The sequence below is a fragment of the Malania oleifera genome, chromosome 3 (genome assembly GCF_029873635.1).
Source record: "Malania oleifera isolate guangnan ecotype guangnan chromosome 3, ASM2987363v1, whole genome shotgun sequence".
In the NCBI taxonomy this organism is placed as follows: Eukaryota; Viridiplantae; Streptophyta; class Magnoliopsida; order Santalales; family Ximeniaceae; genus Malania; species Malania oleifera.
The window spans coordinates 70,650,013-70,677,984 of NC_080419.1; the positions used below are offsets into that span (position 1 = coordinate 70,650,013).

Below are 27,972 nucleotides of genomic sequence, written 5' to 3' on the forward strand. Positions count from 1 at the left end.
CTTGCTAATGAAGTATTCAAACTATTTCTTCGGCAGTCCCTTTATCAGTATGTTTGCTACTTACTCAGTTGTTGAGATATATGGTTGACATATTACTCCCTCATCTATTTTCTCCTTGATAAAATGCTTGTCTACCTCCATATGTTTAGTTCTATCATGAAGAACTGGATTGTGAGTGATAGCTATTGCTGCTTTATTGTCACAATACAGTTTCATTGGTAGTGAATTATTGATCTTTAATTCTTCCAGCAACCTTTTGATCCATAGTGCTTCACAAATTAAATGAGCAACAGCCTTAAATTCTGCCTCTGCACTACTCCTTGCCAGCACATTTTGTTTCTTGCTACGCCATGTTACTAGGTTTCCTCCAACAAATGTGCAATAGCTAGAAGTTGATCTTTTATCAGTGATACTTCCAGCCCAATCTGCATCATTTTATACTTCAACCTATAAATTCCCATGTCCTCCAAATAATAAACCTTTACCTGGAGTTCCTTTTAGGTACCTTAGAATCCTGTACACAGCATCAAAATGCTCGGGTCTTGGTGAGTGCATAAATTGACTTACCACACTTGTTGCAAAGGCTATGTAAGGACGTGTATGAGAGAGATAAAGGAGTTTCCCTACCAATCTTTGGTATTGCTCTCTGTTGATCACTTCTTCAGCCTTAGCTGGTTGGAGTTTTATGTTCGGCTCTATAGGTATTTCTGCTACTTTGCACCCTAGCATAGCTATTTCTCTAAGTAAATCAAGCACATACTTGTGTTGGGAAACAAAAATTCCTTTCTCTGACCTTGCAAATTCCATACCAAGAAAATACTTCAATTTGCCTAAGTCTTTGATCTTAAATTCTTGAGCAAGGATCTTCTTTAACCTCTCTAGCTCATTGCTATCATCACCTATTAGAATTATATCATCTACATAGACAATAAGGATAACCATTTTACCTTCACTTGTGTGTCTATATAACATAGTATGATCGGCTTGACCTTGGATGTAGCCATGACTCTTTACTACCTTCCCAAAGTGTTCAAACCAAGCTCTAGGAGATTGTTTGAGTCCATACAATGATTTCCTCAATATGCACACCTTGCCTTTGCCACCTTTCCCTTCAAATCCTGGCAGTAGATCCATAAAGACTTTCTCCTCTTAGTCTCCATTTATGAAGGCGTTCTTCACATCTAGTTGATATAAGGGCCAGTTAGAGTGAGCTGCTAGAGAAAGCAACACACGTATTGAGTTCATCTTGGCTACAGGAGCAAATGTTTCCTAGTAGGCAATTCCATATGTTTGAGTGAACCCCTTCGCCACAAGTCTTGCGATGTACCTTTCTATACTCCCGTTAGCCTTGAATTTTACTGTAAATACCCATTTACAACCAACAATATTCTTTTCCTCCGGTAGGTCACCAATTTCCCAAATGCCATTAGCAATTAGTGCATCCATCTCTTCTTGAACAACCAATCTCCATTTCGGGTGATCTAGTGCTTCCTGAATGGTTCTTGGAATAAACAGATGAGAAACATTTGAAGTAAAGGCCTTATGAGAATCGGAGAGTCTATGATAGGATAGATGGTTGGAAATAGGATGTGTGGTACAAGTTCTAACTCCTTTCCTAAGGGCAATGGGCAAATCAAGATCAGAAGAATTATCAAAACAAGGATTTGGAGAAGAAAAAGTACCTTGGAGTATGTGAAGGAGGACCAACTTGTGTAGGTGATGATGATTGGCCTTGCTCTGGATTTGAAAAAAGAGCTCTATTATTCTGATGATTTCTTCTTCTGGTATAAACACGAAGCTCAGATGAGGGAATATTTGTTAGTACTTCTCCCCCTGTTTGTAAATCAGGTTTGCCTTGTATAGGCAGACTAGGATTTCCATTATTTTTGCGAGTTAAAGTATCACTTTCCTGACCCTTTAAAGAGTGGATGTCAATGTCAAGGAAAACATTTGGAAGAGGTTTAGAGGTTTGCCAGAACTCATCTTCAGTTTCCTTTTTCTCCCCTTGAAGATGGTTATGGCCAAAAAAGGGCTGGTGTTCAATAAAAACAACATCCATACTGATATGATTTTTTTTGTCTGAGGGTTAAAACATTTGTACCCTTTTTTATTTGGAGTATATCCAAGGAAAACACACTTTTCTGCTCTAGGATCAAGCTTGGATCGAAGATTGGTAGGTATATGAACAAAAATAGTGCATCCAAACACTTTTAGTGGCAGGTATGATGTTATCGGACATGTAGGAAACAATTTTTTTAGGCAATATAAGAGAGTGATGTATTTTAGCACTCGAGTAGGCATCCTATTAATGAGATAACATGCAGTTACAATGGCATCACCCTATAGATATTTAGGAACTTGCATTGAAAACATTAGGGTCTGTGCAACCTCTTAGGAACTTGCATTGAAAACATTAGGGTCTGTGCAACCTCTTACAAATGGCGATTTTTTCTCTTAGCAATGCCATTTTGTTGTGGGGTGTCACGACAAGTAGATTGATGTTGAATACCCTTTGTTGAAAGAAATGTTCCTAAACATTTGTTAAAATATTCAGTACCATTATCAGTTCTAAGGATATTGATTTTCGTTTGGAACTAGGTTTCAGCCACATTATAAAAATCCTGAAATTCACAATGGGAATCAAAGAAAATGACACAACAATTAGAATCCCTTGAGAGTTTACTAACAGACAGCAGGTTACAAGCAAGTTTAGGGACGTGAAGGAAAGATTTGAGTTCTATTTTTTCAGAGATTTGGACAGAACCCGTTCTAGCAATGGATGAAAAACTTCCATTTGCAATTCTAATCTTTTATTACCAGAACAAGGAGAATAAGATTGAAACAATTGTGAGGTACTGGTCATGTGATCAGATGCACCAGAATCAATAATCCATGGTGCAAGATCTAAGCAACAAGGGTAGGCGCTAGAGTTATCACCTGTTTGGGCCAATGAACTAGTAGGAAGACTAGAGGCAGAAGTAGATTTCAGCAGTTGAAGAAGATGATCCATCTGTTTAGCACTTAGGAAATTAGCTTCATTGGCTTTCGGGACTGCATGCTTGCTGCCAGGGGGTCCAGATTTGTTGCTCTTCCAGTTTTCTATATTTCCATGGAGTTTCTAGCGATTTTCTCGAGTGTGGCGTGGCTTATTGCAATAGTCACACCATACTTGAGGCTTATCTTCCAACCTCTGTTGATTAGAGTAAGGCCACTATGTAGAAATATTGGCAACAGCCAAATCTGTGTTACCAGCAGCATGAGGAGCAGGATTATTGGCAGTAAGTAAAGCAGAATTTTCCAGTCTCATCCTCCTTTTTCTTTATCATCACTCTCCTTCGACAATCTTCTCATTGTACTTTAGAAAATACTTCCCTAAGTGGGGGTAGGAGCTGTCTCCCTAGGATTCTTCCCCTTACTTCATCAAATTCATCATTAAGTCCAGCCAAGAATTTAAAAATTATTGCATTCTCCACCATTTTCTTATTGTGATTGCTATCAGCAGGATTTTTCCATTCATAATCATTGAATAAATCCAAATCTTGCCATAGGTCCTTAAGAACATTGAAATACCTTGTCACACTGCCATCTCCTTGGTAAGTATTGCTGATCTTCTACTGCAGTTCATAAATCTGAGAGCAATTCCCAAGGTCAAGGTCAGAGTACATTTGACTCACATTGTCCCAGAGTTCCTTTGCTGTAGAATAGCACATGTAATTAGCACTAATCTCTTCATCCATAGCATTCACGAGCCATGCCATCACCATGGAATTTTCAGCATCCCATATAGCATAAGATGGGTTTGTCTTCTTGGGCTCCTTAGCTTCACCAGTCAAGTACCCTATCTTCCTTCTTCCACGAATATACATCCTGACAGATTGTGACCACAGTAGGAAGTTGGCCTCATTCAATCATATATTGGTAATTTGGATAGAGTAAGGTTCAGAATGGGTAGGTCTGGTTTTAGGTTTGGTTTCAGGTTTAGCCATGGCTACAACAATAGAAGAGATTAGGGTAGAGTTGAACAAATAAGAAAACCCTATAGAGATTAGGGTCAGATTGGAGCCGCCAAGGGAAACTAGGGTTTACACAAGGCCAAGAGTCGGACCTTGCTTTGATACCATCTAGAATGAGATAGCTTCTTGTGGAAATAATTCTCATTAATAGTAACATAGGTACAGGTCTGTATAAATAGATGTACAATAGAAGAATATAAGGAAAGAGCCAAAGATGCTAACTTCTAAGGAAATTAAATATTCTAGGATATTCACACATTTACAACCAAGATTCTCTTAGAAATATAGGAAAGTTGACTAAATAGATTTGAAAATTTCCAACAGTAGTCTTCCTAGAAGACTTTGGTTTGAAAGGTTGATTAGAGTTATTTGTTGTTTTGTTGGAGCTTGATAGTAGACTCTCCCCAACCATTTTTGCTTGTTCCAAGTTTGGCCATCCCTGCTCATTCCAAGTTTAGAGAAGTCTAAGACCTTGATTGAGCCTCCTCTTTAGCATAAATCTCAGGTTGCCCCTCTTGCTTTTTCTTTGACAGCAACTTGCACTTGCCCTCATTGCTGTGGCTGTCTAAGCCTCTCCATCTCCAAGTTGCAGGCGGTGGAGAAGATGAACGGAGGCACATGCTCCTTCTTGAGTGTTTTTCAGGATGGTCCTTTGAGAAGTAAGTAGATTTTGAATTTACTGGGCCTTTTCTCCTGCGGCCTAAATCTTTCACTTGCTTTAGAGAAGTTGGTTGTCACCTTTTGGTAAGACCTTTTACCCCCAACCCTCGTTTTTATTTTGGGTTTCCTCCCAAATGGGCCACTCCCTTGCAAGCTCCTGCCTAGCTCGACATCGTCTTCCCTTTTCCTTCTTCTGCTGGCCTAACCAGTGGCGAAGCTCCAAAGCCTCTTTTCAAAGGCTCTTCCCCTCCTATTGCCCATCCTCCATTTATGACTTTTGCCTTGATGAAAGATCAGCATAGGGAAGAGTCTCCATTGCCCACAAGTCAAACGAATAACTTAACAATCATCCCCTTTGATGAGCCTGATTCTTTGAATGGTATAGACTCTAGCCACCTTTTGGACTAGGTTCTTGGAAAAATGAATCTAGTAAGCAAGGCTATTGGTGTTTCCTTTGAAGGTTTTGAGGAAAGAGATTTGTTTCTTTTTGAAGAAATTGGCAAAAAGAAAAGAGATGAAGGGCTGATTCATGAGAATAAACAATAGGGCAGCAGTCGTAGGAAAGGCATGAATAGGGAGCTGAAAAGATCGGAATTTTCTGTTAACTACGATAAATCAGATAGAGTTTCAGACTTGGGAGTTGCTAGTAGTAGTGGGACTATTGCGACCTTATGTTGAGGAAGATAATTTCATGGAATGTGAGGGGGTTAAAATGAAAAGGCCAAAAGAGCAATCATTAGATCTTTGCTCACTAATTGGAGAGGGGATGTTATCTGCTTTCAGGGAACTAGGTCGATGCTCTAAACCGGTGATTTGTAAATAGTTTATAAGGTTCAAAAAATAGTAGTTGGTTTGCATTAAAAGGGTTAGGCTCAACAAGAGGGATTCTTATTATATGGACCGATTTGGTTGTGGAATTACTAGATCATTCTATTAATTCTTTCTTGGTTTCTTGCCTAGATGACAATTTCTCATAGATTTTCACTAGGGTCTATGGTCTTGGAAAAAGTCCTTCTAGGCATGTCTTTTGGAACGAGCTCGTGGAAATAAAAAATAATTATGCATTAGTGGGGGGGGGATTTTAACATGATTTGGCATCCTTACAAAAGGAGTGTGAGATCCTCGGGATTTGCAAGAATTTCATGACTTTATGAGTGATTTTGGTCCCATTGATCTCCTCCTCATTAAAGGCTCTTTCACGTAGTCTAACTCAAGAGAGCTCTCCTTTCTCTCAATGATTGGCGAATTCCTTATCTCCTTTGACTGGGAGGAACACTTTTCGAAAGTGACACAATTCTACTCGTTCGGCCCATTTCATATCACTTTCCCATCTTACTTGACAGAGGGGAAATCAAGTGGGGCCAACCCCCTTTCGTTTTGAGAACATGTGGCTTAATCACAATGGTTTTGACGATCTAGTTAAGAACTGTTGGCTTGGGCATGTTTGGTGTGTTTACTGTTTTTGGTTTTTTGTTTCTGTTTCTCCCCAATGAAAAATTAGATTATAAAAATGCGTTTGTTTCTGTTGTCGGTTTTCTATTTCTGTTGCCGGTTTACAACTGTTTGCCAAAAATTGAAAACTAGATTTAATGGTTTTCAGTTGTTTTGGCAACCGTTGCCAGACATTTTAATATCTAGAAAGAGCTTTTTTGGATTAAATTATTTATTTTATATACTTTTAAATTAAAATAAAAATTAAATGATCATATGAATTTAAATATAATTAAAATAAAAATATACATAAATTTCAAAAAATAATAACAAAGCCAATTACAAAATACTTTAACTATTTTTCAATTGTCATGCCCAATAAATTTTTTTTATTGTAAAGTAAAATTTGAAAGTAGAACAATTAAGTAAAATAGTTATAATGAATTTTTAATTTTATTATAGTAATTTTTTAAATGTAATATTATTTGTAATTTTTTTTTTATTTTAATCGGATTTTTATAATATTTTGATTTAAAGATGAAAATGTGTATTTTTTTAATTCAGTTTTTAATTTATATTAGTTTTACAAATGTAACCAAACAGGTTGCTGGTTTCTAGTTTTTAATTTCTGTTTCTGGTTTTTGGTTTTCGTTTTTGGTTTTCATTTCTCCAATTTTTGACAATGATACCAAATGACCCCTTAACTTGTGGATTAAAGGAAAGGCTAGCTACATGGTTGCCTCAAAACTAAAATTGCTGAAAAAATGAAATGGTGGAATAGAATTATCTTTGGGCAATATTACTTAGAGCAAAACTGAGATCATAAATGACATAAAGGAGATTGATGACCAAAAGCTTAGAGTAAGGCCTAAATGCTAAAGATAAGACTAGTAGAGTTGTCAAAAAGTCCTTGTTGATCATTAACTCAGAGGAAATAGCTCGGAGACAAAAATCTAGGGCTCTTTGGTTGAAGGTAGGAGACAAGAACACCATTTTTTTTACCATGTAGCTAATGCACATCGAAGATACAATCTGCTGACAAAAGTTGAAGTGGAAGGCAAGCTTCTTGAGGAAGATGGCAACAATAAAAGGGCAATTTGCAATTTCTACAGGAATCTTTACATTGAGAAGGAGTCTTGGAGATCAATTGTTAATGATATATCTTTTTAAAAACTGAATTTCTTAATGACTCAGTTGCTTGAAAGACCTTTTAAAGAAGAGGAAATCATTTCATCCATTTTTAACAAACCTAGAGCAGCGTCAACTTGGTCGGTCTCGGGCAACCCAGCATAACCCGGTGACACTTGGTGTGTTGGCCTTGTTGACCTAGCAATACCTCTCAATCTTTCATAAATAAGATAAAATGTTGTGTGCATGGTGAAGCTGTGAAGGTTTGAACCCCGGTCCTCAACCATGCTTGAGGGAGTGTACCACTACAACCCACATTTTGTTTTGCTTACATTTGAAAACATATATACATATATATGTATATATATCCATATAATGACATTTATTATGTACAAACCCTCGTAAATAAATTAATTTCTAAATTATTTTATTGTGAAAAATTATTACCCTCTTTGCTTTGATTTAATAGTTATGAATTGATTGAGTGTGATACTCTTAAATAAATTTAAGTTGAATTAAATCCTCACTATTATTTAATATTAGTTTGAATCTTAATAAAAATATGACATTATTATTACACTATATATATATAATCGGTTTGACTACCAATTTGACCCACCAGTCTTACCAGTTAGACTAATCTAGTAGCTTTACCAAGTTGGTCACTGGTCCGGGTTTTAAAACCATGACTTAAGCTCTCAAGAGCTGTAATGGAGACAAGGCCCTTGGATCTTATGGTTTTAACGTGGCATTCGTTCAAAGGAATTGGGACCTTCTCAAACAAGACATTATTGGAGTCTTTAAAGACTTCCATGGCCTACAAAAATTTGTCACTAGCATCAGCTCAACCTTTGTCTTTCGTATCCCTAAAAGAGCGCAGGCTCTAAGCATAAAATATTTTCGTTCCATCAACTTGGTTGGTAGCTTGTATGAACTCCTCTCTGAAGTTCTGGCAATCAAGCTTAAAGTGGCAGTTTTGAAAATCGTTGGGAAGCAACAATATGCCTTTGTGAGTGGTAGTCAGATCATGGATGCTGCCCTTATTGTGAATGAGGTTGTTGACTCTGACATAAAGGAAGGAGAAAGAGGAATTGTTTGTAAGTTGGATATGGAAAAATCCTTTGACTATGGGAACTAGAGCTGCCTACTTTATATCTTCAGAAGGGTGGGTTTTGGGGAAATTTGGTGAAGTTGGTTAGTTTTTGTGTTTCTAATGTTAACACCGGAGGAGTTCATGGGTATGCTTGATACACATGGGTGAACACCAACTTGACCCAAAAGCTTAAGCCTATTGGGTCTTGGGCCCAACCATGTATATAAGCACCCATCATCCACTCACTTTTTCCAATGTGGGACAAACTCACAAGTGGAATTTTAAACAATCTCCCCCTCACTTGTGAGTTGCCACTGCTCCCCCTTGAATGGAAACCGTCTCCCTTATGGGAGTATGCCCAATTCCCTAACAGTTGCTCAAGTGGGCCTTACCATTAGCGCCTTACGTGCCACATATTGCATTCCATGTGCCTCCGAACCAGTCCTACCTCCCACGTCTTGGCCCTATTCCGATCCATCCCAAGCCTAGATGATCCTTATTGGCCTCAGTCACACACTTGGTCCTCCAACTGTTAGCACGTCAAGAGAATTAGCTTAACGTCTCAACTTTTACGATGTTGCTCACCCAAAGTTATGAACTGTCAGCTTTGATACCACTTGTTGGGAAAGTAACAAGACAACTAGCACAATGGATAAATCTTTCCCAAAAATTAAATCTGTGATGAGCAAAAATAACCAACCAACAATAATAATAAATCACACCACAATAGGAACACCACGATTTTAACGTGGAAAACCCCTTTAATGTGAAGGGTAAAAACCATGGGGCCTATGAGACCCAATAAAATTTCAACTATAATAGAGGCAAAAATTACAGCAGTACAATCACAAAAATTGCTCACAAACTTAGTGCAAAAAGGATTCCCAAAAGAATCGCGATAAAATAAGAATGAGCAGAAAGAAGTCACTCGAACACAGTTACTATCAGTACCACAAAATCAGGTCCTCCAAAGCTTTGAAACAGATCTTCACTGTCTAGATCGAAGGTCAATAAATCCCGAACGTGCTCTCCAAATTTTAGCAAAATCGGATCACAAAAGATCTTTCGATCGTCGAGTTGATAAAGACTGCACAACACACTGCTACTGCCTCACACACTGCCACACACTTCTTTTTCACTGTTGTGGAGCTCCAAATTTTTTTTTCTCTCCCTATAGCGGCACTCCACACTGCTGCCTCCTTTAATTTGCCCTAATGGGCTTCAAGCACATGAGTTTCCTTTTTCTTTTTCTTTTTTTTAAATTATTTATTTATGTGGGCTGGACCCAACAATACCACTTGTTGGGAAAGTAACAAGACAACTAACACAGCGGATAAATCTTTCCCAAAAATTAAATTTGTGACGAGCAAAAATAACCAACCAACAATAATAATAAATCACATACCACAATAGGAACACCTCGATTTTTTAACGTAGAAAACCCCTCCAACGTGAAGGGTAAAAACCACGGGGCCTATGAGACCCAATAAAATTTTCACTATATTAGAGGCAAAAATTATAGTAGTTCAATCACCAAAAATGCTCACAAACTTAGAGCAAAAAGGATTTCCAAAAGAATCACGATAAAATAAGAATGAGCGGAAAGAAGTCACTCGAACGCAGTTACTGTCAGTACTACAAAATCAGGTCCTCCAAAGCTCTGAAATAGATCTTCACCGTCCAGATCGAAGGTCGACAAATCTCGAACGTGCTCCAAATTTTAGCAAAATCGGATCACAAAAGACTTTCCGATCATCGAGTTGATAAAGACGACAACACACTACTGTTGCCTCACACACTACCACACACACTTCTTTTTCATTGTTGTGGCGCTCCAAATTTTTTTTCTTTCCCTGTAGCAGCACTCCACACTGCGGCCTCCTTTAATTGCCCTAGTTGGCTTCAAGCACATGGGCTTCCTTTTTTTTTTTTTTTTTTAATTATTTACTTATGTGGGTTGGATCAAACAAATCTCCCCCTCAAGCCCATAAGAGGAAGGAAACATTCATTAAGATTATCAAACAATTTTGATACCGGTTGCCTCGGCACACAACTCAAGTTTCGCACAAGGCACCACCTTTGTCATCAAATCAGCAACATTCTTATCAGTGTGGATCTTCTCAAGTTCAAGCAACTTAGAATCCAAAGTGTCTTGAATCCAATGATATCTCACATCAATATGCTTTGATTTACCATGAAAGGTTGAATTCTTATTAAGATGAATAACACTTTGGTTATCACAAAACAACACATACCTCTTTTGAGTGAATCCAAGTTCACGAACCAATTTCTTCATCCACAATAACTCTTTACATGCCTCAGTAGCTGTAATGAACTCAGCTTCTGTAGTGGACAAAACAACACATTTCTGCAACTTGGATTGCCAAGACACAACTCCCCCTGCCAAGGTAATCAAATAACCTTAAGTAGATTTCCTCGAGTCCGAATCTCCAGCCATGTTTGAATCTTTATAGCTAACCAGAACAGGTTTTTTAGAACCAAAATAGAGTTTCAAATTAGCTGTACCATGGAGATACCTCATAATCCATTTCATAGAATTCCAATGCTTTCTACCTGGAATGGATTAGAGAGAAATCTACTAACTACACCAACTGCATGAGCTAAATTTGGCCTTGTGCAAACCGTGACATACATTAAGCTACCAACTGCAGATGCATATGGAACACTTTCCATTTCTCTCTTCTCTTCATCATTAGAAGGAGACTGTTTACTACTTTACTTGAAATGTGTAGCAAGAGGAGTACTTACCACTTTGGCTTTCTCCATGTGAAACCGTTGAAGTACCTTCTCAATATACTTTTCCTGAGATAGCCATAACTTCTTAGCACTTCTGTCACATGAGATTCTCATGCCAAGAATCTGTTTCGCTGGTCCCAAGTCTTTCATTGCAAAAGACTTGCTCAACACGTGCTTTAACCTATCAATTTTAGAAGCATTGTGACCAATAATGAGCATGTCATCGACATAAAGCAACAAAATAATGAAATCATCATTAGATAATTTTTGAACAAATACACAATGGTCTAAAGTTGTCTTCCTATAGCCTTGTTGAACCATGACAAACTCAAATTTCTTATACCACTATCTAGGAGTTTGTTTCAGGCCATACAAGCTCTTCTTCAATCTACAAGCATAATTCTCCTCACCTTTCACCACAAAACCCTTAGGTTGGTTCATATAAATTTCCTCCTTGAGATCGCCATGGAGGAAAGTAGTTTTCACATCTATCTGCTCAACATCCAAATCAAGACTAGCAACCAAGCCCAAAACAACACGAATTGACGACATTTTCACTACCGGTGAGAAAATCTCCCCAAAATCAATCCTCTTTTTCTGACTGAAGCCTTTGACAACTAATCTAGCTTTGTACCGTGGGAGTAAAGAATTCTCAACCTGTTTTAATCTATAGAACCACCGATTTTTCAAAGCTCTCTTACCTTTAGGTAATTTTACCAGCTCAAAAGTGTGGTTGTCATGCAGAGATTTCATTTCATCTTCCATTGCACTAAACCATTGTTGCTTCTGCTCACTTTCAATGGCTTTTTCAAAACACTGGTTCTCCCTCATCAGTTAGAAGAACATACTAATCTATAGGATATTTCGTGGAGGGCTGTCAGTCTCTGGTAGACCTCCTGAGTGAAGCTATAGGCAAGGACTTAAATTTCGATTTCGATGGAAATTTTGATGGTCTCAATTTATGGAAATTTCGATGGAAATTTCAATTTCGATTTTGATTTCGATTTAAAGAAATTACAGAAATTTATAGTAAATGATGGAAATTTACAATAAAACTTTAGGAAATATTAGAATAGATGATTATGCTTAATATGGTATCAAAATACATTAAAAAAATTCATATATGATAAGTTTCTAGTGTGTAGGATATTAAACTGCATATCGCGAAACAAACCATGAGCTGAAGAACATTCAAATGATTATAAAGTTTTGAAATTAGTCCTTTAAGATTTAAGGCAACAAATTATCATTTAAACAACTACATTTTCAATAAAAATTATACATTTAATGATCTAATACCACATGGACTTTCTTGGTGGCTCAAAGTCATCTCTCTTATCCCTATCATTAGGATTTCGAGATGACATATATTGTTTACAATAATCACTCCATGTCATATAATTTCCAAAATATTGAGTATAGGTGTACATGTGTTGTTCATACTCCTCCATAGTCATCTGGTTCATGGCAGTTTCTACTCGGCCAGAAGATCTTCGTGTGCTAGGATTTCTTCTTGTAGGTTCTACTTGTTGTGTATGTCCATAGGATTGTTTTGCATTTGCATACTGGTCATACTCATACCCATATTCTTGACCTATTTGTCCATACCCATAGACATGTGGTTGCCAATTTCCATATTGTTGTGCCTGCTCATTTGCATATGAAAACGGTTGGCCATATGTAGATTGTGAGAAGCTGTTCTGTGTAGATTCATAACCACCATAACTATTAGAGTCATGCTCTGTTCCTATACTCATAGATTCTATACTAAGGGAAAATGTATCCTCTTCTATTTGATGCATCTTCCCTTTTTCTTTTCTACGACTGTATTGCCTATCAACTGGACGTGTTTCTCTTTGTGGACCCTCATCTTCTAGTTGGGATGGACATGTATATTCCACTTCTGGTCTATAATCTTGCCATCCTTCATTTCCTCCATAGTCCCTACCATCACCACCTTGCCCACTGCTACCGCCGGGGTTAGATCCGTCACCACTAGCATCATTGTTGTCATTATTATCATCACCACCAGAGGGTATAGTGGATGAAGTTCCATATCTAGATCCAAGATTCATTTGTGAATCATCACTACTAGATATTACTTCTTCTACCATTACTTGATTAACATTAATGCCAAAGTCATCTTGTGCATGCTTGGCCATTTGTGGATGGGAATTTCCGTCTCTTTCATCAAAATGGGATGGCATAATCCATTGAAAAAGTGGATACTCATCCTCATCACCAAATTCAACTGATATGTCAAGAAGGTCCAGGGGATCTTGTTCAGCCACTTTGTCCATTTCGGCCTCCATATCTCTTATTCGAAGTTTCATGTTGTAATAACAAAAAACAAGCTGCTGAAGTCTGGTGTAGGCTAGTCTATTTCTTTGCTTTGTGTGAATGAGTGCAAATGTGCTCCAATTTCGTTCACAAGCTGACGAAGATGCGGTTTGTGACAAAATGCGCAATGCTAGCTTTCTTAGGATTGGAGCACTTGATCCATACATCATCCACCAATCAGCTGTGCAAGATGTTTTAAGAACACTAATTAGTATTTACTACTTAGTAGATTGTACTTGAAGTTTGTAACTTTGTATTATACATTTATATAAAAATACTTACCAGGTGCCATGGTTGCCTAAAGCAGCTGCTTCTCCAAAGCTTCTTTTAGCATTTCTAAATATAATAATCTAAAAAAAAATATTGTTATTGAATAATTAAACATGGATTAAGACTTATTTTATTTAAATTTTATTTTAAAAATATACCTCATTTCCAATTTGATCCAGGCCTGAGGAATGTGGCTCAAGGGTGTTAAAAACTTTGTAAATTGCATCAAGAAAATAAGGATCTTCCCCAACACCTTCTTTGTATTGACATTTTGGATTTAAGAAATAAGCTGCCAATCAAATAATGTAAAATATAAATATGTTATAAGTATTTTGATATATGAATTTCTTGAAATTTATAAATATTTTATACCTGCTGCATGAAGAGGGTGTTCAAGGGTTCTTTCCCACCGGTCATTGATGACTTTGAGAACCCATCTTGCACTTCTTGCACCTATTTCAATGGCCTCTTTCATCACCCTTATTGCTTCAAACACAACTCCTAATGTTGGCCACACTTCACTATCAACTATATGCAATACTCGATATATAGGCTCATAAATGTTACAAACTTTAGCCACTCTATCCCAAAATTGATGGTTAAGAACTGTACTTTCAATTTCTCTACCCATTTTTGTTCGACTAAGAGCATGCTCAGCCCATTCATCAGATGTGAATAGAGATTTTAAACCTACTCTTTTTTTTTGTAGGCTATCAAGTGCAATGTAGTTTGTAGCAAATCGTGTGGCCCCTGGACGCACAATATCCCCTTGACAGTGCTCCCTCATTTTAGCAAGCAACCATCCATGATATATATAAAATTAGTGATCTGCCTCCCCTGCAAGATCACTATGCTTATTGCTTCTCTTTTCTAATCTCTTAAAAACTGAGATCAATACAATGAGCGGCGCAAGGAGTCCAATACAAGTTGAATTTTTTCATTAATTTTAGACCCGCTTTCTTGTAGGCACTACCATTATCGGTCACCACTTGGACAACATGTTGCTTTCCTACCTCTTGCACAACATGTTTTAATAGGGAATATATGTATTCATGGTCTTTTATTTTGTCAGAAGCATCTACCGACTTTAGGAAAATTGTGCTTCCTTTCGAGTAAACCATGAAATTTATGATGGATAATTTTGTAGGGCCTGTCCATCCATCACACATTACAGTGCCGCTATACGTGGCCCACTTTTTCTTCACTTCTTCTACGTGGCCTTCCATTTCTTTTACCTCTAAATCAAGGTATTTTGTTCTGATTTCATAGGGTGTCGGTAGATCGACTCCCGTTCCAGCTGATTGCCAACCCCATACCATGTTTTTAAAATGAGGTGATTTTGCCTTCTCAGGTGGCACATTATCATATATAAAAAGCTTTGAAATCAACCTATTCATTTCTTCTTTTATTTTACCTCCTTTGAATAAATTTTTCAAGTTTCTTTGTTTTGCTGCATCTGACTTGTAATATTGAGTAGGCTTTGAAATATATGACTCTATTTCTGGCACTCTCACACTTTGAGATCGCCTCATCGGAGGTTGCCCTGCACTACTACTAGCCCCTAAACTGCCTCCTTGTTGGCTACCTGCAAACCTACGAGATTGGTCTCTTTCCCATTTCGTCTATTTTGAAGCATAGAATGCTTGACGATATGCAAACCTTTCGTAGGAAGAAATGTCAGGCGGGTATGCAATATCGTCAACATCATCAACTTCATCAATTTGTTGTGATTGCATCAAGTTCCCATGCAATTCATTTTTTATTTGATCCATTCTTTCTATTTTTTTGGCCTTAGCTGTTTTTTTTCTTTCTAAAACAATTCTCATTTCTTGCTTAACTTCTGGAGGTACTTTGTCGGTCGTAATTTGCTAGGTGCATTTTTAATCTTGTTGCACCACCACTCTTCATTTGTGTTCCGCAGAATTTGCAAATAAATCGATTCTTGACATTGGGCATTGGGTATCCATGTTCCCATGCTGGATCTTGTTTTCTTCCTTCAGACATTTTTGTAGATAATTTTACTTTCCTACAAGGTAACAATGAATCAAAAATTAGGTGTTAAATTAGTCAACAATTTTAAAAGAAAATTATTTGAGATGTTTTATTATCAATATAATATTAATAAATAAGACAAACATTAAAATATTAAATTAAATTTACAAAATTTAATGATAATGTACAAAATTACCAATAAATTATGGAAATTAAATTAGTCAAATAAATGAAATAATTTAAACTATATTAAGCTAATAAGTACTTTAATTTATTTAATTACTAGGTTATACTGATTAGGTGTTAAATTACTCTAAAATTGTAAAAAAAAAAAAAAAAAAAATTATTTGGATGTTACTCTGCAATTTTAAAATAAAAATATTTAGATACTAAATAAAGATAAATTAATAACTAAGAGAAATATTAAATTATTAAATTAAAATTACAAAATTAATGATAATTTTTAGAAAATTATTATTAAGTAATAAATTTTTAAAATGAATATATTTAAATAAATGAAATAATTTATTAATTTATACTATAATAAGAAAATAATAGTAAATTATTCTAATTGTATTTAGTTATTAAATTTACTAGTTATTAACTAATTATTTATTATACTAACTTATTATTTAGTATACTAGCAAAGCAGTAAGTAGTAACTAGTAAGTTAGTAACATTAACTAAGGGGTAAATAGTAAATGGGAGAGGAGGGCATTGCTGTAAATATATTGGGGGCAAGGGGGATTTTGAGTAAATAAAAAAACTTAGAAGTTAAAACATGTTATTTAAAATATAAACCAGCCTTTAGTTTGCAGCCCTTTTATTTCGTGGAGCTGCTGCTGCTCATGGAGGGAGGGGCGACAGTGGCTCCAGACTCTCGTCTCTCTTCTCTCGGTTTCTTGCTCACAGCTCTGCGAGAGCCTCGACAAAAAGGAAGATTGCAGGCTGGAGTTCTTGTGGCTGGCTACGACTGTGTGCGACGCTGACAACAATGGAGGTGGAGGGTGAAGCCGAAGGCTAGAGGCAGAGGCTCGAAGGGTTGGCAGGAGGGGATTCGAAGGCTAGGGATTTTCGGAGTTCGAACTTCAAAGGTGGAGGCAGGAGGCTGCAGAAAATTTGGAATCTAGGGTTTTTTTTTTTGAAGTTTGAAGATGGAAGAAGAAGAAGGCTTTGGGAGTTTGAGCTTGAGGTATGTATCTGAATGCATGTTAATTTATACAAATAAATTGTGTAGTGGTCGGTGGAATTATTGGGTTGAATAATGGATCTGTAGAGTATCTCTGCAAGATTTTTGTTTTTCATTGTATAAGCTCACGGGTTGCACAATGTGCACAATCACGTGGGAAAAGCAAAAAAAAAATCTGAGAATACTCAGAATAGCGCTGAAATTCTTCCCTCCATTTTTTTTTTTTTTTTCACATGATTTCCAGAAAATTTCGGAAGAACAGCCGAAATTTTCAAAATTTTTGAAATTTCGAACTTTGCCAAAAGCTCGAAATTTCGGTCGAATTTTTTCGAAATCGAATTTGTCTCTCAATTTCCTTTTGGGAACCCTCAAAATTCGAAATTTCGGTCGAAATTTCGACATTTTGACTGAAATTTAAGTCCTTGGCTATAGGTGATTTATAAGTCGAAGTACCTTCCTCATCAGTAGTTTCGTGATCTTCCACCACATGATCATTTTGAACATCTGCCTCTGTATCATACTGATTGTCAATCTCAATTGTACGAGGAAAATTTTCAGAAGGAATCAGATCCAAGTCAACTGAGCCATCACTATCCTGAAATTGAGAATTTTCTGTCTTGCCAATGTCTTCAATGGTTTGATCCTGGATGAAGACTACATCACTGCTTCTCACAAGTTTCTTTTCCACTAGATCATAAAACCTATAGCCAAACTTATCCTGACCATACCCAATAAAAATGCACTGCCTTGCTTTCATCTAACTTGGACCTTTCATCTTTAGGCATATGAACAAAAGCTTTGCAGCCAAACACACATAGATGGTCATAGGAAACATCCTTCCCATTCCAGATTTTGTTAGGGACATCAGTCTATAGCGCAACAGTAGGAGACAAGTTAGTTACATGAACAACAGTATATAATGCCTCACCCCAAAATGATCCAGGTAATTTTGCTTCTGAAAGCAAACATCTGACTCTCTCTGCTAGTGTTCTGTTCATCCTTTTTGCCAAACCATTCAATTGAGTAGTCTTATGAGGTGTCTTTTGATGTCGGATGCCCTGTTGTCTACAGTAAACATCAAATGGACCACAATACTCCCCACCATTATCAGTGCGAATACATTTTATCTTCTTTCCTGTTTCTCTCACAACTAAAGCCTAAAAATCTTTAAACATATCAAGCACCTGATCTTTGGATTTCAAAGCATAAACCCAAAGCTTTCTTGAATGATCATCAATAAAAGTAACAAAATAAAGTGCACCATGAAGTGTCCTTACCTTCATTGGGCCACAAAACATCTGAATGAATCAACTCAAGTAACTTTGTTTTTCTGGAAGGAGGATGACTCTTAAATGAAACCCTTTTCTGCTTCCCGGCCAAACAGTGAACGCATCTTTTTAGTTTTGCACCATTTAAGCTTGATAGCAAATTCTTCTTGGCCAAGCAATCGAGTCCTTTCTCACTTATGTGAATGAGTCGCTTGTTCCATAACTTTGATGTGATATCGTTATCAACTGGATTCACAGAATTCAAACAAATAGAAGCATTCATAAAATATAAATTAGAAAATTTATTACCTTGGGCCACAATTAAATTTCCTCTGGTAAGTCTCCATTGTCCATTACCAAAGAAGTTGCAATATCCATCATCATCAAGTCTTCCAGTAAAGATCAAATGCAGACGGACACTAGGAGCATGCCTGACATTATTGAGCACCAATTTTGTTCCATTGTTGGTCTTTAAGCAAACAGTTCCAGTGCCAACTATCGGTACCACAACATCGTTTCCCATCTTCAAAACTCCAAAGTCACCGGAAGCATATGAACTGAAGAAATCCTTACTTGATGTCACGTGAAAAGAGGCACCACCGTCAACCACCCAACTAATTTCATTACAGGCAACACTAATTACATTATCATCGTAAGCAAAAACCAAATCATCTTCAACAGTAACACGATCATTATTATCCTGATCCTTCTTTTCTTGCTTGTCACTAATACTTTTATTTTTTCTCTTCCACTTGTAACAATATTTCTTGATATGACCATTTTTACCACAATAATGACACTCAAGATTTTTAAATCTTAACCTTGAAGCTACTTTTACTTCTACCCTTTTCATTTTTGTATCGGCTTCTCCCCCTATCTTCTGTAACAAGTACCTGGGTATTATCTATACCCATTTCTTTCCTTTTGGTCTCTTCATTAAACAAGCTATCTTTAACAAACGATAGGGTCAACACACCGTTTGGGGCTGAGTTGCTAAGAGATACTACAAGAGTCTCCCAACTATCTGACAAAGAACTTAATAGCAACAAAGCTTGTAGTTTATCATCTAAAATTATCTTCATGTTGGTTAACTGTTTTACCAAATTTTGGAAATCGCTCAAATGCTCAGTAACAAATTTTCCTTCTCTAAGCTTCAAATTTACAAGCTTTCTATTTGCAAAAGTTTTGCTGTGAGCAGTATCTCTCATAAAGACTCTCCAACTTCTTCCAAAGTATTTGGGCATTTGTCTCTTGAGCCACATGATGAAAAATACTATTATCCACCCACTGTCTGATTTTGCCAACTTCTTTCCTATGCATTTTCTTCTAGTCAGCTTCAGTTTGTTTTTCCGGCTTATCGCTACCCAACTCAATCGGATCAAATAAATCCTTACAGTAAAGAATATCCTCCATCTTTGGTTTCCAAATTGAATAATTTGAAGCTGTGAGCTTGCACATAGTACCTACGTTGTCTTCCATATTTAATATGAACGTGGCTCTGATACCACTTGTTAACACCGGAGGAGTCCATGGGTGTGCTTGATACACATGGGTGAACACCGACTTGACCCAAACGCTTAAGCCTATTGGGTTTTGGGCCCAACCATGTATATAAGCACCCATCATCCACTCACTTTTTTCAATGTGGGACAAAGTCACAAGTGGAATTCTCAACATCTATCCCATCATTTTCTGTGTTGATTAATGGCTGCCCTTTGGAGTTTTCAAATCCTCGCACGATTTGAGACAAGGGGATCCCCTCCCCCTTCTCATATTTATCTTGGTTGTGGAGGTTTTAAGCCACATGTTAATTAAAGCAAATTAAGGTGGCTTGCTTAAGGGGCTTAACATAGGAAGGAACAGTGTTAATTTTGAAGTCTCCCATCTCCTTTTTGTGGATGACTCCGGGGATGATTTGGAGCAAATTCTTAACCTTAGATGCATCCTTCTTGGGTTTGAAGTGAACTTGGGAAAGAGCATTGTCATTCCTATGTGACCTTGTGATTGCGGTCCTCTCCTCATTGGTATCCTTGGCTGCAACCTCGGTAGCTTTCCTATTCCTTACCTTGGTCTCCCTCTGGGAGCCCAGTTCAAAGACAAGGGTGTTTTTTATTCTATAATTGGTGGATTTGAAAGGAAACTAGCTAGTTGGAAAAAGGAATTATCTTTTCAAGGGCGGCATACTCCCTTTTATAAAAGGTATGCAATTTCCTAGCCTATTTTATGTCTTTGTTTCCTATCCCTAGTGTAGAGGCCAATCGACTAGAGGGCATTCAAAGAAGATTCCTTTGGGGGAGCACAGAACAGGAATTCAAATATCATCACAACCCTTGCACTGGGGAAGTCTTCGCCTTAGATCCCTTCTTACTTCCAACAATGCACTCTAGAGAGGCAATCGATGGCTATGGCACTAGTGTCTTGATATTCATTAGAACAGGCTGGGAGAAGTTCCATTCATATTAGCGTGGGGAAATGGGGTGGATATGTTTTCTGGCATGACCTCTGGCGTGGTGGTTCCTAGCTTAGCACCTCCTTCCCATCCATTTGCAGACTTGCCTGCAACAAAAATGCCCTCATTTGTCATCACCAAAAATACTTGGTCCATGGGACTGTTTGGAACATTCCCTTGATTAGGAATGTTTTGATTGGGAGATGGCTACGTGTATAAATTTTTAAAGAAGTTTTTACAATGTTCAATGCTAGGCCTCCTCCAATAAACCCTTGTGATTTCTAAGCAAGGAAGGAATTTCCACGATCAAGTCTTTTTTGTCACCTGATCTACCCTGTGGATTGCATCAGCTCCTTTCCTTGAAAGCCTGTTTGTAAAACTGCAGCCCCTTCAAATGTTGCTTTTTTCAATTTTGAGGCCGCTGTAGGGAAAATCCTCATCCTTTGTAACCTCCAAAGAAAAGGCTTCTTTATTGTGAATAGGTGTTTTCTATGCCTTGAGGAAGTGGAATTTGTGGATCATGTCTTCCGTTCCTTGACCAAGAATCTCTGGAGCTTGGCTATTTCCATGGTTAGGAAGAAATTGTTTGTAGCAGCTTCAGTTGAGGGTGAGGTTTTCTATTTCCCTTCTCCCTCTTGATATTTTTTTGGATGGTTTTGAAAGAAGGAATAGAAGAGCTTTTAATGGGATGGCTTCTTCTTTGCAGGCTGTTATGGATAACTGGATTTCTGTGATCTCCTGTTGGCATAGTGGAACACCTAAAAGAAATTCCTCTATAATACTTGATTTTCTAGATGTACTTTAGTGACTATATATTTTTGTTAGTTTCACTGTATTTGTTTGGCATCTTCTTGATGCCTAGTTTTTTCTTTTTTTCTAATAATATTTTGCTGATAAGAAAAAAGGGTCTTGGGACAGGATGGAGAAATTGGTTAAGAGGGTGCCTTAGCCTTACTGAATTACTAATATATCAGTGATAGTAAAAGAGCAGCCTAGGGACAGGTTTTATAGCAACTCCTGAACCTGCTTCAGGAATTTGATGATTCTGCTAAGCCTTCTACAGCAGCAAGTTTGTGTGGTATTATGATGTTTAGGGTTTGATATAGTGATGGTTATGTAATTAGGGTTAGGTCGGATCTTGCTCTGATACCATGTTGAACTTTTGAGTAATATGGAAGATCTCATCATAACAATAGGTTTCTCCCTCTATTTATAAATATATGCGAAGTACATTGCAATGACCAAAATACCCTTCCTAACTAACATGACACTAACACATGCTTTTAATGCTAAATGATCATTAATAATAGTTTTAACTGCCAAAACCCCATTCTTTTCTTAGGACACCATGCATTTTTCACATAACTAGGGTCATTTTTATAAATTGGAAGGCATAAGGTGAGCCATTTTACCATTGATGAGGGAAGTGTAATCCCAAGGTGAAGAGGCATAAGCCTTTTGGAAGTTTAAAATTTGATGGGCAAACTATGGTGTCTTCCTTAAGTTTTGCGAATGTTGTAAGGACCTTTCCTAACATTTCCCCTTCAGCTCCTTTGATATTTATGCGGCATTTTCTTCGCAGATTCAACCAACAATTCTCAGGAGGGTAGCTAGCAAGATTGAGAAGATGATGAGGGACTTCATGTGGTCAGGGTTGGCAGCTTGAGGGATCATTTGGTAAGTTGAGAAGTGCTGGGTAGGTCTAAAGGGGAGGGTGGTCTGGGTATTGAAAACATGGTGTTTGAAACACAGCTCTTTTGGCTAAATGGCTTTGGCGGTTTCTGCTAGGGAACTCTTCCTTGTAGCATAAAGCTGTTAAAAGTAAGTATGGATTAAATGAGAATGGGTGGGATACTAATTTGAGATTTAGATGTTCTTCAGAGAGTCCATGGATAGCTATCACTCAGAGTTATCCCCTCTTCATTCCTCATATTAATTTTTTGGTCAGAAGGGGTAGTAATGTCCGCTTTTGGAAAGATCCTTGGTTGGGGAATGTAGTTTTGTTCACTTCTTTTGCTCATCTCTTTCCCTTGATCTTAGGGCAGGATGGTCCCATTTCATGTTTTGTTGTTGATTCAGGTGGTCCTTTGCCTTCTTGGGATTTTCATTTTTATAGTTCGTTGAACAATAGGGAGTTGGTAGAGTTATCCTCTTTGCTAGTCGTGTTGAATAGCTGTTGATTTTATTTGGAGGAGGATGGTAGATCTTGGTCTTTGGATCTTTCGGGGGTTTATTCTTGCAAATCTTTTCATGATTTTCTGACTAGATCTTATTCATCTTTTCCTCTATAGATCCATTTGGAAGGCCAAATTCCCCTTCAAAATCAAGGCTTTTATCTGGTTGTTTGCATTGATAGAATTAATACCAATAACTTGTTATGGGTCAGGAGACCTTTGAAGGCTCTATCTCTAGATGCCTGTGTTCTTTGTTTTAATTGTTTTTTATCTGCATCACATCTTTTTATACATTGTGATTATGCTTCAAGGATGTGGAACAAGTTATTTGGTTTTTTAGGAAAATGTTATCTGAGTGCAGAGGCAGTGGACTTTTTGCCAGTTTCTTTTGTTGGTTTTGGCAGGAAAAAGGAAAGGGCAGTGCTCTGGAAATGTGACTTCTTTGCAGTATTTTGAGGGTTGTGGATGGAGCGTGATGTGCGTACTTTTTTAGGGAAGAAGTTGCTGCATTTGTTGGTTTGGAAAAAAAGATTACATTATTTGGCTTCTCTTTGGTGTGTGGGACAGCAATTTTTTTGTTTTTTTTGGGGGGTTGGGGGTTGATCTTCTCTGATATTCAGTGTGATTGGCGCTATCTGCTGGATTGTTAGTTTGCGCTGGTTTTACTTGCTTTTTACTAGTTTCCCATTTTTTTTTTCCTGATTTTTCCAGACTTTATTATGGAGATGTCTTAGTCTCCTGGTTGTATATTCTTAATCTATTATGAAATTCTTTTTCTACTATAAAAAATAAAATGAAAAAAAAAAATCTTTGATAGGGGATGTCTATGAACTTTTTCAAATGTGAGGGGAAACCCTTGTAATTTTAGAAAGCTCAAGAAGCTTTATGTATTTTTTGATTTTTTGTTAAAAAATACAAAATAGATATTATATATATATATATATAATATATATAAAAACTTAAGAACTATGAATAAATTTTGGAGACTAGTCATATATTTTCTCAAGCACTTTTAGGCCGTTATAAGCTGACAAACTTAATTCATTCAAATAATCATTCCAGACTCATTAGCTCCAAAATCACAATCCTCAACTTGCTTTCATGGTTCCAACTTTCAGGGGAACATTGCCACAAAAACAAAAGATTGGGATGGGTATCCTTGTTGAAGAGTTTTTTATGTTCCCTTTGGAGGTCATCAAAGGGGAAATAGCTTGAAGAGGGTGGAGGAGGGGGTGTGGGAGTAGAGTGGGGAGTCCTTGGAAGAGAAAAGGAAGAGTCAAGGGCTTTGGAAGTGTTTGTCAATAGATGAGGACATTTTCTTTACTTTTTATCAGTCTGGTGCTTTTCGATTGAACAATACTCAAATTAAAATTTTATTACCCAGCACGTGTACACCTCTTCAAGAGTCAAAGGGTTTGGAAGACTTCGTGGATGGACTATAGAATTTTCTTGATTTGTGTGTCTGGTTTGTATCATTTGAACAATTATCAAACTTAAATTTAATTTCCTAAATGGATGAAGGCGTGCCTTCTCCACAAATGCCATTTAGGAGTTTAGCCTTTCAAACTTAGCCTAAATTCCTTTTATTTTATTTTATTTTTTTATTTTGTATTTTTTCACTTTGCCTTGCTTTGTGGCTCACTATGTCTTGTAGAATGTTGATTAGGAATAATATTATGAACGTGTGAAATACTAGGAATAAATTTCCATGTAGAGCTATAAGGCACTAATGCTTGTTAAACCGAAATGCTTTCTCTGTAGGCATCAATTTCTTTTTATTCTGCTTAAGCTATTATAGAAGCTAGAATGTTTCATGTGTTTTAGCTTAGATCAATATTGTTACAGCACTCTTTGTGACAATATTTATTGAATTTTAAAAGCTTCTATAGTCGTAGCATAGAGATAAATGCATTTTTCCATGTGTTTCTTTTGGTGGTTATTTATACTTTTTCTTCTTTGGTGCCTGCCTACAATTTGCAACACTTAGCTACTGACAATTACAAATGTGCAAAACTGCAATATAATTAGGTGAGACCCTTCGCAGGTTCAAGCAAGACTAACTATGCATGCACAGACTTGGTTGTGTAATATAATCATGTCTGCTTGTGAGTTGTGACAAGATTCAGTAGTTTTGGCTTGCTATCAGAAGTGTGTAGTGCATTACTCTTTCTTTCTCATTGTAGTCTGTGTTGTACAGTTTGCATTATTCTCACACCAGCTGCTATGATATGTGTGTTATTGGCCTCCCTATACTGTTCTATGACAAATACATTTGATTATTGTTCTTTTTATAAACATGGGTTTGTCAACTGGTAAATTTTACATTTGCTTTGTGATATTATTTATCATATTGGTTCAATTTTCACCTTGAGGATTTTTGACACAGGAATATCTTATCTGGAGAAGCAAGAAGTTCGTGTCCTTCTAAGGCAGGTCAGTGTTAATCGCTTTTCATTATTCTAGAGCTGATGATGGTGGTTCCAAATGATGATTATGCCAGTAAAACTATAGTAAATGTCCCTCTACGGCTCTACTGCCTTAGTTGCAAATCTGTAAGACCACTTTAGTTTGCTAATGTATGTCTGAGTATTTAGTGAACAATTTTGGAGGACTGCATGTCTGATTTCACTTAGTGATAAGTGCCTAATTGTTAGATTTCACCCTGTGACAAGGGCCTTTTTGGCAGATATGAAGAATGATCCTCTCCGGTGGCTTCCTCCCTTCCCACAAAAAAAAAAAAAAAAAGGATTCCTCTGCATGAAATCACCCTTGGTTTCTTTGCAGAACATACTAAATGCACAGGACCCACTTGGATCCAAAAAAATTCAGTGTGGTCTTGTGAAATGGCAGGTGAGAGAAAAAGTTGCTGGGTAGGTTCAGGTTCATTAGTGTTGGGCATCAAGCAGATTAGTTTTGTTATGGAGGGTCAGCCCCTTCTTCTCTGTTAAATTTTAACAGGCAGTTAAGCTGGTTTCCTTGCTCAAATTTCACCTTTTTTCATTATATTCATGTCCAATTCATTTTATGTATATTAATCATATCCACTTTTCCGCCAACATCACTGCTATTGTCAATAAAGAGGTGTTCAATTGTATATTTAAAATTCTTTCATCATCACTTATATTGGCATTATTTTGTACATGACATGTAACTTTTTGACTAGTTTTTTTTTCTGAAAAATGATATCTTCTGTCTCGCATTTCATTTTGTTTATATATTTTTACAATCTTGCATTTCACTTTCAGGACCCTGAATTTTGGACATGCAGACCATTGTCTGAACTGATGGTCCGTGCAGCAGCAGATGATGTCCGCTTTCTTCTGTATATCTATCACAAGATGATGGAAAAATTAAGTCAACGATCCTCATGGTATCTTGCAATTCGTGGTGCACTTTATTGCCGTTGCTTTTGCCTCAGCGATAATAACTTTGCAGATTGGCCATCTCTTCCTCCAATTCCAGGTTATATGTTTTTTGACTGAACATGTTACGGTATATCTAGTTATTCATGCATTATATTCTCTAGTCAACTGACTTTGCCTTGATCCCAACCGCAGCATCATTAAATGCATATCAAACTTAGTTTGTTCTGCTTAAATTAAGTTGGCATAACATCAGTTGTGTCACAATTGCTAACTTTGACATGTGTGATGAATGATCCAACTAGAATTGTGTGTGCATATATTCCATTTGACTTCAACCTGTGATGAATGATCCATCAGGAATGGTTCACACACGTAATACTGGATTGTAAGGAAAGGCTTTGTTGTGTTTATACTTATATTTATTGCTTCAAGCAAGATTCCCGAGCCATACCCAATACATGTGGCTTGCAGGTATCTATAAGGATTGGTCTTATCCAAACCCAAGCAGTTGGCTCAGGGTATCACAGCATCTCTGATACTTGGACCCAGACCTTGACTGTAGAGTACCTGCGTCCAGTGCATGGGTACGAAACATAGGTACTCCTACCAAACAGTTAAGATAATGGAAAATAGCTGAAAAATAGACAACTTAGATGGTAACAACTGGCAACAGTATTTTTTTAGTGGAAGTGCCCAGGCTTAAAAGTTATCATACTAAAAATAACTTTAGTGCAACATTTATCACAGGCACTTGTGTTGGATTAAAACTTTGTTGTGAGCTTCATAAATTTGTTTGAGCTGAAATTTAGTGTATATGAAAAATCACCATTGTTTCCTCATTCTTTCTCCCCACAAATGTATGCTTTTGTTACTAAATGGTTAGGATTAGGGCTTTGAGATGCATGTTAAAGTTACTCTAATGGTTACTTGTTTGTAAGCCTAAGAATGAGAAGATAAAAGAATTTGTGGTGGTGGGGGTGGGAAACTTGGTGTCTAAGCCCCTATTTGGAACGTCTTAAAAAATAAGTACTTTTTCAGAAAAAGTGCTTTTTGTAAATACTTCTGTCAATAGTACATCAAAAATTACTTATCCAAACTTTTTTTTTTTTGGAAAGCAAGTATTGTTGTGAAAAGCAAGTACTTATCTGAAAAAGTACTTACGATAAGTAATCCCATACTACTTTTAGATAAGTACTTTTTCAGATAAGTTGTTTTCCAGAAAATTACTTTCCTATAAGTGGTTTGAAACGATCCCTAGTGGCTTTGGCATCTTCTTTTGAAGCCTAAGTCCCCTTCTGCATAAAGTTATCTGGATTAAATATGGTTGTGAGGCTATAGGTTGATGTCATTTTGTGAGCCCTTGAGAGTTTATTTCTCAGTTAAATTCTGCATTGCAATGGAGCAAATATTGGTTCTGGGAGGATTATGTTTTGATTATGTTTCCTTGTCTGTATTTCCTTTCCAATTATCACCATGTTCCTATTTTTATTTATATATTATTTGTTTTTTTTCCTGATGGGATCAATGCTTATCGGAATTTGTTCTTTAGGAAAAATTTGAATGAGAGAGAAGAGAGTGAATGACTCTTTCCAAAATTAAGGCTTTTGCCTGGTCTGTGTTCCTAACTAGAATTTATGCTAATGATTTGTTACATGTAAGAAGGCCTGATGATTCTCTTCTTTGCTTTCTGGGTAGTGAGGCAAGTGCTCGTACTTTTGCATTTGTGATTTCCCTTGGTCTATCTGGAGTAGGTTGTTTGGACATTTGGATTGGGTTTGCCCTTTGAATGACCTCCTTCTTCAGAAGTTTATGGCTTTTGGTAGTCATGAGGAGGGAAAGTTTG

The 27,972-nt window shown here is 36.9% G+C and overlaps 1 protein-coding gene across 1 annotated transcript in view; it reads left to right on the forward strand.

Moving 5' to 3' along the window:
• Positions 1 to 27,972, forward strand: part of LOC131150672 (uncharacterized) — an 89,928-nt gene that overhangs the window by 39,825 nt on the left and 22,131 nt on the right. The window contains exons 6-7 of the mRNA XM_058101537.1: positions 25,151 to 25,197; positions 26,010 to 26,226. Coding sequence (XP_057957520.1) covers positions 25,151 to 25,197; positions 26,010 to 26,226 — 264 coding nt within the window. The remainder of the gene's footprint in view (positions 1 to 25,150; positions 25,198 to 26,009; positions 26,227 to 27,972) is intronic.